Source organism: Condylostylus longicornis, unplaced genomic scaffold (genome assembly GCF_029603195.1).
Source record: "Condylostylus longicornis isolate FDR11 unplaced genomic scaffold, ASM2960319v2 ptg000044l, whole genome shotgun sequence".
In the NCBI taxonomy this organism is placed as follows: domain Eukaryota; kingdom Metazoa; phylum Arthropoda; class Insecta; order Diptera; family Dolichopodidae; genus Condylostylus; species Condylostylus longicornis.
The window spans coordinates 4,316,894-4,331,599 of record NW_026578013.1 but is presented as its reverse complement, the minus strand read 5'-3'; the positions used below and the strand labels follow the sequence as shown (position 1 = coordinate 4,331,599).

Here is a 14,706-nt window from a genome sequence, read left to right as displayed (position 1 = left end):
AAGTTATTGGAAAAATCAAGTTTTCTTCATTATATTACATAAAAACCAAGCAATTTTCCAAAGTTAGTATGAAATAATCTCAAATATGAATTTTCTAAGTCTATATACTCGTACGAAGGAAATCAAAAAGAAGAAAAAACTAAATAACTTGACAGTTAGAAAACAAGTTTAAATCATTGACTTGCTGTTGTTAAAAGTTAAGCGTTTCTTTATATACGCCTATATAATTTATAAATTCATAATTAAATTGTACAGGAGGCATCCGAGTAATAAAATTTAGAGAACTTTTACAGTGCGGAAAAATTGATCAGTGAATATTGAGTTCACACCTTAACTTTGATAGGGCATGCCAAATTCATTAGAGTTCACATCGTCTAGAACTTATTCTGTCAAAATATATATATTTGAAAGAATAAAATAAAAAAGCCATTAATATCTAACTGACATATTACGAGGGAAAACGGTCTCCTCTTCCATAACGTATTTTGATATGACATCTAAGATATTCTTTTTCATAGTATGTGCAAATAGCTTATAACAAGTTTAAGGAAATCAACCTTGTATACCTAAAACAAAAATTAGCAATATGATTATAGCGTATTTCTGTAGTCGCATTAAACTATATTCGTGAACTTTCGACTTATTTCTTTCGAAGTGCAACCCTGATCAATTCCTACTAAAGTTCTTAGACAGTTTTAAAATTTATATTATAAAATAATTTAAAAATTATTCTAAGACGAAATGGAGAACTTTCATCTGCTAAATCACACTTTAATTCTTTAGGTCCTAATATTAAAATTAAAATATATTTTCAAAATTTCTCTGACTTCTCTTCCTATTGACACACCCTGCAGGTGGAAATTTCATAAAGAAAAAATAAAAATTTCAAAAGAAAAAATTTAAATAGAATTTACCAATTAACTGCAGCATTACTGTTATCCATTAGGAGAATTCCTTCGTTGTTTTTCATAATTAATATGGTGTATTTTTTTATAATTATTACTCGATTTTAAATATAAACTTTAGTAAGTATTAAAAATATTTATGGAAATGGAAAATTTTCACTTATTTTCTCATTTTTAAAATTTATAATTTTATAAATTACATAAATTAACACTTTTATTTTTATAATTTCATTATTACTAATTTATATTTTGCCATTTTATAGTACTAACGCAATTTTTAATGAACTCTAATGAAATTTTTCTTTAGTTAATTTTAATAGGACTTTTAACTGTTATTATTAATTATGACCATAAAATTACCAACATTTCTCAATATTAAAACTTAACTAATGTGTAATTATCTATTTTTTATTAAATAATTTATTGCACTTAAGTAAATTTCATTATTTTATTAAAATTTTTTTTTAATAATTTTTTATAGCCTGCAGAAAAAAATTTATTTAAAATTTTAAAAGAAATTTATAGGCGATTGAAAATATTAATTGAACGCTAATAGATAATTAATAAATTATTATTAAAATTGTTAATGGCTTTAAAATAATTGGTTTTAATAATCGTTCAAGAGAAATTATGTGATAGGTAATTGACGAAATGAAATGCCTACAGATTTGCTTTACCGTCATTTCGTTATGACATTAAAATTAGTTTCTATATAATTTGATTATTTTTTTTTTAATTTCACGCTTATTAATTTGCAGTCTATTGAAATATTAATTAAAAATTTATTTTATTTAAAAAAAACGGGAGACAAAATGTTAAAATAAGCTAGGCGATAAAACTCTTTAAAGAGTAAACTAATAAAGAGCAACTACTTTATCATATCTTATTGATTTTTTCTACTCTTCTAAAAATTGCGATAAAAAACCTTATCAAAACCATAGATGTTTGATAATGCCAAATTAAAAAATAAAAAAAAAAATTATGATTAAAAAAGTTATCGAATTTTTTGTTTACTTTGTGGGGATATCAAAAATCCCTATATCGATAATTAAGTCAGGTAATCTAGATACGGAAGCAGTTTTGCAGAAACAAATAAATGGGTACATCGCACAATTTCTGTTTTGCTATGAGTGTTTTTTTAGTATGCTTAGAAATAAGGAGTAGCCGTGGATGAAGACATTCTCGTAGGCAGAAATCTTACCTTAAATACTTTTATAAAGTACTATATAATAGAAACAGATCATTTGGAAGCAGTAGAGGAACGTTAGGAACCACAACACCACAGAACATGGTCTAAATTCTATATTATATTAGAAATTACACGGTCCCGAACCCAACCAATTTAAATATGGTTTCGGTATTTACTCTTATAAATCATTTGTTGACTAGCTGAAATTTGTTGAACTTAGCATAGTTTTTGCGCTATCTTTGAAATGGATGGGAGGACGGAAAGACGGACATACATGGTTATATCTACTCATAATTCGACGTTGATCAAAAACATATCGAACATGCGTTCGTACGGGTATGATAAGCGGATAAATGGAAATGTAATCTCTGATTTAGCACTTAGACAAGAAAATGATTATAATGCTTCTATAAAATTCTATAAACTTTGAATAATAAATCAACGCATTTAACATTCAATTTACTAAAATTGTAAATTAAATTTTAAAATTGTTTAATATGATAAATTTGATAAATTTTAAAAAAAGTTTTATTCGGTACTACCATATACTAGATTTACAACATAGATTTACAGCATACTAGTATATTACAACAATTTGTATACGAAAAAATTTTAAAATGAATTAAGCGAAGTATTCAGAATAGTTAAAATTGCTTGAATTTATTATGAATGTAAATTTTCTAACTTAAAAAAATAATTATGTAATTTCGTCTTACAAAAATTTATAGCTATTTTTTTGTTAGCAATGGTAGTGAAATAAAATCTTTGAAATTAAGATTAAAATTTATAACTTAAATAGCAAGCTAGACACTTTAATTAAAATACTCATTTACATCTTAATGGAAATATTATTAGAAATTTGAATAAAGTTAATAAAAGTATTGTAGTTTTTGCTTTTATTAAATTTTAAATTACCACATAATGCTCGTATTATGATAAACTTAGAGATTAGATACTAAAATAGAATTAATAGATAGGACAGTGAGGCACATCAAAATTTTATTAGAATTAAAATAATAATGTTATAAACGTTTGAAATGTTATGACGTTACTAAAGCTTATTAATTTTATATGTATAAATTTATCGGAATTTATTCAAAAATCCATAAACTTCATCGCCTATGGTTAATAGGAGAAAAACTTGTAATATGTATATTATTCGCAGGTTTCTACGTAAAAAAATTTAGAGTAAATATTAAATAAACAAATAATTTTACTTAACACCTGAATAAATATGTCAATAACAGTTCAAAGTTGAAGGAAAGGTGGCAATTATAACATTATTACCACCGTATAATATACTAGGAGCTATAATGTTATGTACATGTATGTATATGAGGTAGTGATACAGGTTTATGTATATAATTATTATTATGTAAGTATGTACTCATTATTATAGTGACCGTTTACATTTCTATAGGCCGTTCTATGTAAATCTATATATTTTATTGTACATAAGTAATATTTATTATTCGTGTTTTCTATTAAAAATAATATGTAAGTATGTAGTTATCTGAAAAATGTAACTAACTACAACGTATAAGAGTATGTAAATACTTTACTATAGAATATTTAAGTTAAAAGAAGGCAAGTATTTAACGCGACAAATTTATCGATTTCTTATACTAAACAGCATTACTATTACTCATTAATGTTATAAGCAACATAAGTAATATGCAAACGCGGTTTTTAACAGTACTATATAAACACTTTCATAGTTAGAACCACTAACAAAAAGTCCAAAACAATTTGGATTGGTTGTATGTACACATATACATATGAGCAAGTAAAAACTCTTATATTTGTAGAATTATACAAAATGTAAATGTACTAGTAACTTTATTGATTGCTCTAAATTTTCAAAGCATAAAAAATTCAAATAAAAAAAAACTAATTTAATTTTCCGAAAATTCTTAGAAACCTTACAATTACATTCAGTTTCAAATTTCATAAATTAATTTCGGTATACCTACATATATAGAATTATATTAAGGTTAAACAGTACTCTCTTTTATGCAACATTATAGTTAATAAGAACCGACTAACATTATTAAAAAAAAATTGCATTTTTATGAGTGTCTCAAGTTTATTCTTACTTCTCTTCACTGCCAATTCTCATTTTTAAATTATTTGTATTGAATTAGCATTGATTTTTTTCATTTAAATTTACTAAATATAATTACAAATTACGAAATATAATTACAAAAACAAAAATTAAAGTTAGTCATCAACACAAAATACAAAACTTTTATACTGTTTGTTTTTTCTTAATTATTTTATTAATAATTTTTACTAATTTTTAAGATTTTCTTTCAAACTCGTGTTTAATATTATTAAATTATGTATTCGCACTTATTATTATCATTATTGCGTCAACGATATGGGAATAATTGAACCGACCGCAATCACCCTTTACGTATAAAATAACACAAAACAAAACAAAATTTAAACGCGAAAAAAAAAAAAAAATAAACATCAAAAAAAAAATATCAAATGCCGCAATTTTACACAATAAAGAAAACGAAAAATATCAGACAAACTATACGTAGTAGAGCGCACTCGACGCGGTTTTTAAACAAACTAAATCTAAAGTTCAATTATTTAGTCTATCTAACCTATGTTTATTTGTAACCAAACAGCACTCACTAGTGTAATATTTCTTAAAATATAGAATGTACCAAACAAAAAGAAAAGCAAAAAAAAATCAAAAAATTCAGAAAAAAAGAAAAAAATAAATCAAAGCTGTACAGGTATTTTACCTGTACCTATAAAAAAAATAATGGTAAACGGCACACAGTTTCCGTTGATAATTTATTTTACTGTTCGTTTCACAAATTATTTTATGAGATTGAATTTCTTGGAAAAAAAAAACGTAATGCATTCTTTTATTTTTTATAATGCGTGCCATTGGTTATGCTAACATATTATAATTAGGTAAAATAATTAACTGTAAATGTAATGGAACTGTAACTTAGGTGTTGCACTAATGACATTAAAGACGGTATACCGGATTCGCTTTAAATAAATTACACTATGACACTGTGGCGACAAAATTATTTAAAGTTATTAAGTTTTTGAATTTTATGGACACTATAGAAGTGCGCACTTGACGTGGTTTTCCAAGATCGTGATTATTAAAAATTTCATTTATTGAAATTTTATGATTTGAATTAAAATATTACAGGAATACAGGGCCTTACAGTTTAGATACTTCAATAGAATGAAATGTAATTGAATAATAGAAAAGAAATTTAATAATTCAATAGAAAAGCATGGGGTTCATAAATTGGAACTGAAATATCCACTAGGTGATTGGAACTGAAATATCTAAGTAGCCATTTATAAATTAAAACTTCAAGATAATTTTAAGATTTGAGATTTGTTTGATCCGGAAATAATTCCTATAATATATTTCTTTGATTAAAATTATTTTTTAAAATTTAGGATTAGAGCTTGTTTATTCAATAAGCTTATTAATTATTTAGTAAAGTATTCACTGTTCAACTCTTAATTGCTTTAATTTTTTATAAAAAAAATTATTATTCACGCAAAGATTTTAAAAATTGCTTTGGCCAAAAATTTCATATTCTTTTATATTATATTTTATATAACAATATAAAATGTAATTATTATTTTACGGGATTATTTTTAGGCGAGGCCATTCCATTTTCATGAATTCTTAGCAATATTTCCTTTTGATCATTAAAATTAAATATTTTCATGGTTTGAATTTTAAACTTGATTTTTTTTTTAGAAATTTATTTATTTTAATTTTTTATAAATTATTGTAAGATTATTACAGTTCACCTTTCTCTTACTCTGTCTCTTTTTCATCTAATAATCTGTACTCTAGTCTAATGTTATAGAACATTTGTTTGTCATATTTTTGCATTCACTTGAGATTAATGAAAAAAAATTTTTTTTGCTTCCTTCCCACCTTTTATACATGAATGTACACGTATGCAATTTATTGTGTATAACAATATTCTTTATTTACTTAAAAGTTAAATTCTCTATTTAAATTTTATTAATTCCATAATTTTCCATAATTTAATCTTGTAAAGAAAAACCAAGCAAAAAAAAAAAGAGCAATAGCAGAAAAATTTCAAATATCTGCAGGTTATATAGCATGTGGATGGAAAACAGGTATTCAAGCCCAAGCAACAAAAAACCGACCAAAAACCAAACCAAAAAAAATACTTGTAAAATGCAAAACAATTCTGTTCAAACCTTTTTTCATAGTTTTGTTGTTTTTTTTTTAACTTGCTGCCTCTACCTAGCGCAGCGTACCCATTTCTTCTCTTCCTTTCTTATTTGCTTTGTAAAAAGCAACAAAACACTTTTAAATATTCGTTTTTGATTTTTGTTTTTTTTTGCTTCCCATAAATTCCCCGCATTTTCAAGAAAAATTACAACAGAAATTGCTAACGATAAAAATGAGAAAAGAAAAAATAATAATAAAGCGAAATAAATGTATAAAGAGAAGGCAAACATAAGAAAAACAACAATAACAGCAGCAACAATAACAGCAAACAACAACAACACAAACAACCTACAAAATGCACAATTCATCTATTATTTTTATGATATTTTAAAGAAAAATCTTTTATATTTTATTTATTATTATTAGTTTACCTGTAAGGTAAGCTACATTATTATTATGTTTGTGCATATACATACATATATCTAATTGAAAATTATAATTAAATATTTTTCACATAAGTGGTTCTTTCCATTTTTGACGAAATTTTTTTAGATGAAGTTTTTGAAAAATATAAAAAAAAACTAAACAAATAAAAATAACAATAAACATGTTAGAAAAGTAGGTATTTTAACATTCCAAAGTAAAATATCGAAACGGTGGAACTAATTAAAACGGTATATCATGTACTTCCATACATAATAATAATAATAATAATAATAATAATAATAATAATAATAATAATAATAATAATAATGAATCGAATGAACGAACGGAGGAAAAATAAAAAAAAAACGAAAAAATAATTTATAATTATAAGCATTACATAAATACAATTTTGTATATAATATAATTTATATGTACATAGCTATTACATACATATTATGTATTTATGCATCGCATACCATATTCAAATATTCATGATTAAATAATTAATTTTGTAGCTACATACTTATGTAAACCTTTCTTACACTAGTAATTTAACATTCTATTTTATTTAAGTATGTAGATATGTAAAATAACGGTACGCAAAGCTTATATTGTTGCTTACATATTATGACTTTATTATAATACGAATTCAGCGAGAAAATTTTTAATAGTGCAAAAATTTTACTAAAATTTACATAACATCTCGATATTGTAAACGAATTCTTGATTCAATTCATGTTTTTATAATAATATGCCAGTTTCAAGGTAGTTTAAGATTCACTTGAATTCGAAAATTCTTGGAGTATAACAGAAAACTAAATTATTTATTAAGACAGTTAAAAATATTTAAGAGATTTAAAAAAAATTTAAAAACCTTTAGTAAAATTAAAAATTATAAAATTGACAGAAAATTTAGCCAAAAAATAAGGAATAAGAATTTTAATCAGATAACATTGGTTGAATTCACATTTACAGTTCTGACTGCCAGAAATCTTGTTAGTTGAAACTGTATTGCAATAGAACTATTGAAGTAGGGCTGCCAACAAAAATTCTGGTGTCAAAAAGTTCGATTTATATTCTTTACTAATTGAGGTTATGTGTGAATATAAAAGCAGAAAAAAACTTTATGATATCGATTTGACAGAAGATCTTTTGCGGTCCTACCAACAAAAATAGGATGCCTTTTGTAGAAAACTACAAAAACTTGCTGCCGTTGCAGATCTTTTCTAGAATTTCGAACGCGAATTCAACTATTATTACCGGTTCGACTGATTTTTACTAACTCAACTTTGCAAATATTATTGGCTCCTGTTTTGAGAATCCAGAGTAATTGTAAATTGTAACAAAAAATTCCGTAAATTTTTTAAAGTGTCTGCACAGTTGTTACAAATTGCATTAGTTATACATATTGCTAAGAACGAAACAAATTTTTTGAAAATTTGAAATGATCGTATAACACACTTTTATTGCGTTCTAATTTAATATACGAAAGCTCTTTGCAAAAAAATAATTGATGTACGTGTATATAAAATAGATCCGTGTGTGTACCTACAATTTTTAATGCAAATTAATTGTTATGAATAAATTAAGGTGGTGGTCGTAAAATTAAACTTATAACTTCTTATAAAAAAAATTTCTTAACCTTTTTTCGGAAAACTTATTATAATTAGAATTAATTTTCTATTTTCGCTTAAATAACGAAGGATTTGAAATACGTATTTGAAGTAATTATACAATCAAATACAATAATATCATAATATGCTTACGAATGCATATATTATTATGTAAGTACGTACATGCATTATGTACTTTGCTTTGTTTTGCTAATATTCACTTAAATTTCAACATGAAACACATAACGTACATACATACATACATCAATATTCACAATATAACCAATATATATAGTTCTTTTTTTTAAATCCGATGCGATTAATCACAAATTAATAATACCGTTTACTTATCTACTACACAAGATAAAAATTATTATGGTGAAAATTTCAACAATTATCAAAGTTCAGAACCAGTTTTTACAGTAATTTCAATTTCCCCTTTTCTTTCTACCTATTCTATTTTGTTGTTTATTGAATTTGTATTCATTGAAAGTGCTCAACGATGGCGATGGTATATCAACAACATTCAGCTGTTGTATTCAGCAAATTATTTCTTTTTCATTTTACATAAACAGCTGGTTATGTGCCGCTATTTTTGTTTTGATTCATTTTTATTTTGATGTTCTTGTTTTTTGCTTTTGATTTCTTGTTTTGATTAAGAGTGTGTACGTCATTATTCCGCATATTTTAAGTATTTTTCTTCTTTTTCTATTGTTTTTCATTTGTTTTTTTTTCAAGAGGAAGTCGTATACACTGGTTTCTTGTTATAAAACGAGTCAAGTACTTATTTGTATACTTCTATAGTGTTTTATGTACAGTACATTATTGCTTACTTAAATTTCGATTAACATTCTTTTCCTACATTAACATATGATTTGTATGTAAATATAATATTATAGAATTGTGATAAAACAAAATGAAACTAAAATATACACCTATTTAATTATTTTAAATGGAAAGATTTAGATTAAGTTAGGATGCACCAAATGCCAAATATACAAAAGAGCTAATGTATAGGATAATCATTATTATATGTAGGTATATTAAAAAATAAAACGTTCTACGACTTATTGAAATTTAGTCCACGTAATATCATTTACGTGTATACACTAATTATGAATAGAATATTTTTATACAATGTATGTTCAATTCTTTGAAATTCTTTTTAAGTATAAATATATACATATGTACATTATGTATGTATTAGCTAATTGATAAATTAAATACTCTTTATTCCAATACGGTTTAAATAAAAAATTACATAATAGGTACATATGTCACGAAAGGCAAATAATTAATAATCAAAAATTGTATTACATGCATTATGCATATACATATGTATGTATGTATATTAGATAAATCGTATCGGATAATCGCTAATAATGGCAACTTGAATTACACTCGAATTTGTTGAGAAAAAAATTATTATTATTATAATAAAATTCGTTTAAAAACCTTAGATTTTTAGGGTTGAGACACATAACAAAGGCTATAAAATTAAAATAAATGTATGAAAAATTTAATCCAGGTGCAGCATTTGACAAAATAAACAGCTCTTTAAGACAAACACCTAAATGCAAATCTAACGAGTTTTTAGCAATTAAAATTATATTCCCGGTAACAGTTAATTTCTTAGGGAAATCCCCAAGAAATCTGATGAATGTGACATTGTAATATAACGAATGGCGAATTTTCTAGATTTTTTAGTGAACTCGAAAAAAATCTGGCTAATCAAAAAATAATGACAGAAGTGCATAAATTTTTCAAAAGAATTCAATTTCATTTTAATATTTTCCTTTAGAAACTATTGCTATTGCGTAACAAAATTGACGAAAAAAGCTACATATTAAGTCAAAAGTTTGCGAATTTTGCCAATTCAAGAGAATTCGGAAATTAAGAAATTCGGAAGAACATAACAATTTTAGTAACAGTAAAAACCGCAGTTAGTCCATCATTGAATACTTATTATGTTTTTCTTCTGCCGATGTTTTGAGATATAAAAACAGTAAATGAAGATCTAATGAACCCACAGGAATAATAAAAAGTGTAACCGTATTTTCATGCTCAAAAATGTTTTCAATCATTAAAAATTGCACTTTGTTCAGAATATGTTTCAAATTAATGTTTCACTGTTACAAATAATTAAATACTTTTGTTATAATTTTTTTATAAACATGGAACGTCGTTAGATTTAAGCTAAAATTGATTGAATTTATTTCAAATAAAATATTGCACTTACATAATACTGTCTTTTCCAGTTCTATGAACTCGTAATATATTATTCCATTCGCGAATCATTTCATCGCCTTTCGTCTCAAATTCAGCTAATAGTTCTGCATCATCAAATGCTTTTAATGCAGATGCATTTACACCTTTAATGGATTGTGAAACTCTAAAAGAAAAACATAACGATAGAGACAGCTTGCAAAATTTTAAACGTAATATTAAACGGAATAATCTACCTATCAATTGAATCCATACTACTTGTTTCAAAATCCATCATTAAATCATCTGATGCAATCGATTCACATGGTGATAATGTATCCCAAGATTCTGCTTTACTTAACATTGTTGCTTTTCTTAATGAAATCGGTGTTCTTAAACTTAATTCAATAGCAGCTTGCATTAAATTTCTTGATTTCGAATTACTTTTGGTTGATCTTTGTGAAACAGCATTATTTCCAATTGATTCCATTAATGTTGGAGTTGTATCTGTCATAGAATTTGTTGTATGTTGCCCACCTTCAATTGTATCATTTTTCTTATCGCTAAATAACAATGCTGGTTGATCAGCAATTTCATCATCAATTAAAAAATCTTTCCCAATATCTGATAATGACAATGAATTAGATGCATGCGTTGGTGTTCCAGGTGATAATGGACTACATGGATCTAATTCTGGTGAAATTTCATCAATATCTTTTTCTGGAAGTTCTTCATTTGTTTTCTTTTTAGTTTTCTTTAGCATTGCTTCTTCAGATTCTGTACTACTAACTAAGCTATCAGTTGGTGATGTTTCATCATCTAAGAGGACATCGCTTACAGCTGCTGCCATTTCAGCAAATTTAATTGGATCACCAACATCTTTTGTTATAGATTTTGGTCTTTCGAATTGTTTTTCCTGTAAATTTTGTTCCTCATTTTGATTTTGTTTAGTTTGTGCCTCAAAATCGCTAATTAAGAAATCGAATTTATTATCAACTATGTTTTCATCATTATTATTTAGTGCATAATTTTTTGATACTTTTGGAAAAATGGCACTAGAATCTGTTAGTGAAGCTAAAAAGGGAAATAAATATTAATTTTTATAACATTCATATTAAAAGTGATAAAGAATACAGTGCTTACATGAACTATGGATTCAGTGGGAATATTATATTATGATTAAATTTGACATTAGTGTTATAATAGTACCAACCAGAAATTGGTTTGAGATTTAAACGTGCAATACTTAAAATAAGTTAAGTGGATGTCATTGGAAAATATTTTAGATAAGATTAAAGAGATAAACTTTAAAATATATCAATTTAAGTTGTGTACCACATTCGCGTTATAGGACACAGGAGATATACACCATAATAATTGCAAGCATTTAATAACATAGATAATAAATTTGAAAGATTTAATACGTACAAAAAATACTTGGCTTTTCATCAAATGTTATTGAGCTAATTTCTTCTGTTTGTATTGTAAATGTCTTTCCTAAATGATTATCTTTGCTATCATCACTGCTACTTATACTTAAACTACTACAATCTTTAATTGCTAATGATTCACCGGCTTGACACCACGATGCTCTAGAACTTGCTGGAGATGAATTTTTACTTGAGGTTAATCCGATTGTGGAGTTCTAAAAAAGAAAATTTTTTCTAAATAAACAGATTAGATGGTAATTAGAAATAGTTCGCAGTTAGAACGACTATATAATGTAAAGTTGATTAAAATGTGCACTTAAAGAAAAATACAATATGTGCTACCATTACTGCTACCAATTATTAGTGGTATACAGATGTACTTTATCATTTTCTTTTAGTAAGCTAAATATTGTGTTACAAATAATTATTGGAAAAAAATCCATTATAACAATATTTTCTTTTTAGTGATTATAACAATGATTTAAAACTTTGATTAATTTAGTTTCAAATGACGACTCACTTTATTTGTGTCTTTCTCCGCAGTTGATCTATCTCTAAATAGTTTTTCTTCATTTATACTGTCACTTTCTGAATTTGTTCTAGACGTCTTCCTCATGTCTTCCGGTGTAGATTCTAAAAATTATAAAATAAAACCTTATAAAACTGTATATTCAGTATTAATAAGTTGAAGATAACCTTGTGTTGTCGATGCTGAATCTCGACTTAAAATTGTATTACTTCGTACTAATCCACTCAAGGGAGCTAACTGTTGATTTTCAGATGAAAAAACACTTGGTAATTTCGGTAGAGCCAATGGTTCAACATTGTCACATGAACTTAAAGCATCTAAATCTCGAACTTCAAATTTATGTCGTCCGCTTATAACCATTTCTAAATTTCTTGGTCGATTTTTTGATAATTTCTTAGGAGAACCACCATTACTTGAAGTACCAGATGCAGAAGCTTTAGTTGATGATATTGATCTTAAGACAGATGATCGAGATGCATTACTACTATCAATTGTATTATCCATACTCGATAAACCTGAATCAGTCGATATATCCCGTGGTCCAAAAACACCTTTACGATTATTATTTACCATTTGTTTAGCACTTTTTATGTCCATTGATGACGATGATGATGGTGCAGTTGTTGTTAAACTTATTGGCACTGGATATTGTGGTTTTGGTAGACTAGCTGTGTGCAATGTATATTTACATGCTGTTACTGTTGTTGTTGTCATAATAGGTTTTGGTTTCACACTAAAATTAAAATATAAATATTTTCTTTAAGCAGCTTTTTCATATTTGTTTTTCTTTTTTACTTACATAACATTTGTGTGCATTCCAGTCGTTATAATTTGATTTTGATTCATCATATTACCATGTCTATTCATCATGCCAGATGACATCGGTGCATTACAACCGCTATTAAAAAACTGATTTCTTAACATTTCCGAAGTCATACCACCTGATCTACGAATATCATTTTGTTGTTTCCAATGCGGACGTGAATTGTATTCATCATCGATATCATGAACTGATGTTATATAATTTATTTTTGGGTTTTCAGCAAAACGTACTTCATTAACAACTTTTTGTTGCTGTTGTTGTTGATCATTGTTACGATTCACTAGTGTTGAACGTTTTGTAATTATATTACCACCAGCTACATTACCAATACCACCAACACCGCCGTTGTTATTTCTATTATTCTTTTCATTATCAGAACTGTAGCTGTTCTCACGGCTACTACTAACGCCTGATGCACTCTTTGACCGTCTCTTAACTAGTCCATTTGAACAGTTTGATGTTGATGAATGATCGGGAAATAATTAACATAAAAATAAAATGTATTTTAGATAAAAAGGAATAAAAAATTAAAAAAAAAAAGAAAATGCATAAATCATTTGTACAAAGTAGATGTAAAATTTTATTTTTTATTTTACTTGGAATTTTGTACGTACAGATGATTGAAAAAAGAAATTTGAAAGTTTTTGAACTTATTTTGAGTTAAAATTAGATTTTCATTTTGAAAAAAAAAAAATAAAAATTTTTTATTTTCAAATTTTGTTTATTTTATTTCAACATTATTACGTTCAGCATAAATTTTTAAGAAAATCATTGGCCCACTGAATGCAGTATATAATAAGAATCAGGTGAAATTTTGTAGGTGAATGCACATAAAAAAAAATCTAAAGCGATGAAGAAGAAATAAACATTGCTACATAAGTGAAATAAATAAATAATTCAGAAAATATATTGGATTAAAAAAATATTTCAAGGAAATAAATGCTGACTGAAATAAAAAAAAACAACTTTGATGTTATTTCATTTGAAATGACAAAAAATTCCAAAGACTAAATGGCGCCAAATATGGCACAACATCTACATTCGTATAGCATAAAATTATTTTCAGAATTTTAAAAGATTAATTGGTTTTAATGAATACTTATAAAATATAAGCGATGAATCAAATTAAAAAAGAAAACAAGAAGTCCCTCCGAGGTGATCATAGTGCTAAAACAAGATGAACAATTGATTGATTGAATTGAAAATGGGATCATTTGAACAACAAATTTTTAATGAAATGTTGAAATGTTGATTTGCTTTGTAAAATTATGAAATTTGTGTGTATTTCCGAAAAACACTCAAGACTAAATTAGTATAGAAATTAAAATGTTTATATTTTAGGAAGATATCTACCGCAAATCAGTCATTCAACTGAAAAAGGG

General features: G+C 25.7%; 1 protein-coding gene across 10 annotated transcripts in view; it reads right to left on the bottom strand.

Annotated features, from left to right (window-relative positions):
• The window catches only part of LOC129610437 (uncharacterized protein DDB_G0283357), a 165,039-nt gene that overhangs the window by 40,776 nt on the left and 109,557 nt on the right, over nucleotides 1-14,706 (bottom strand). For all 10 annotated transcript variants that reach the window (XR_008697090.1, XM_055523007.1, XM_055523008.1 and 7 more), the window contains 6 exons: nucleotides 13,301-13,760; nucleotides 12,669-13,234; nucleotides 12,493-12,605; nucleotides 11,971-12,187; nucleotides 10,800-11,616; nucleotides 10,577-10,729 (listed from right to left, as the gene is read on the bottom strand). Coding sequence is in view for 9 of the 10 variants with exons in the window: in XM_055523007.1 (XP_055378982.1) it covers nucleotides 10,577-10,729; nucleotides 10,800-11,616; nucleotides 11,971-12,187; nucleotides 12,493-12,605; nucleotides 12,669-13,234; nucleotides 13,301-13,760 (2,326 nt within the window). In the remaining variant the exon portion in view is untranslated. The remainder of the gene's footprint in view (nucleotides 1-10,576; nucleotides 10,730-10,799; nucleotides 11,617-11,970; nucleotides 12,188-12,492; nucleotides 12,606-12,668; nucleotides 13,235-13,300; nucleotides 13,761-14,706) is intronic.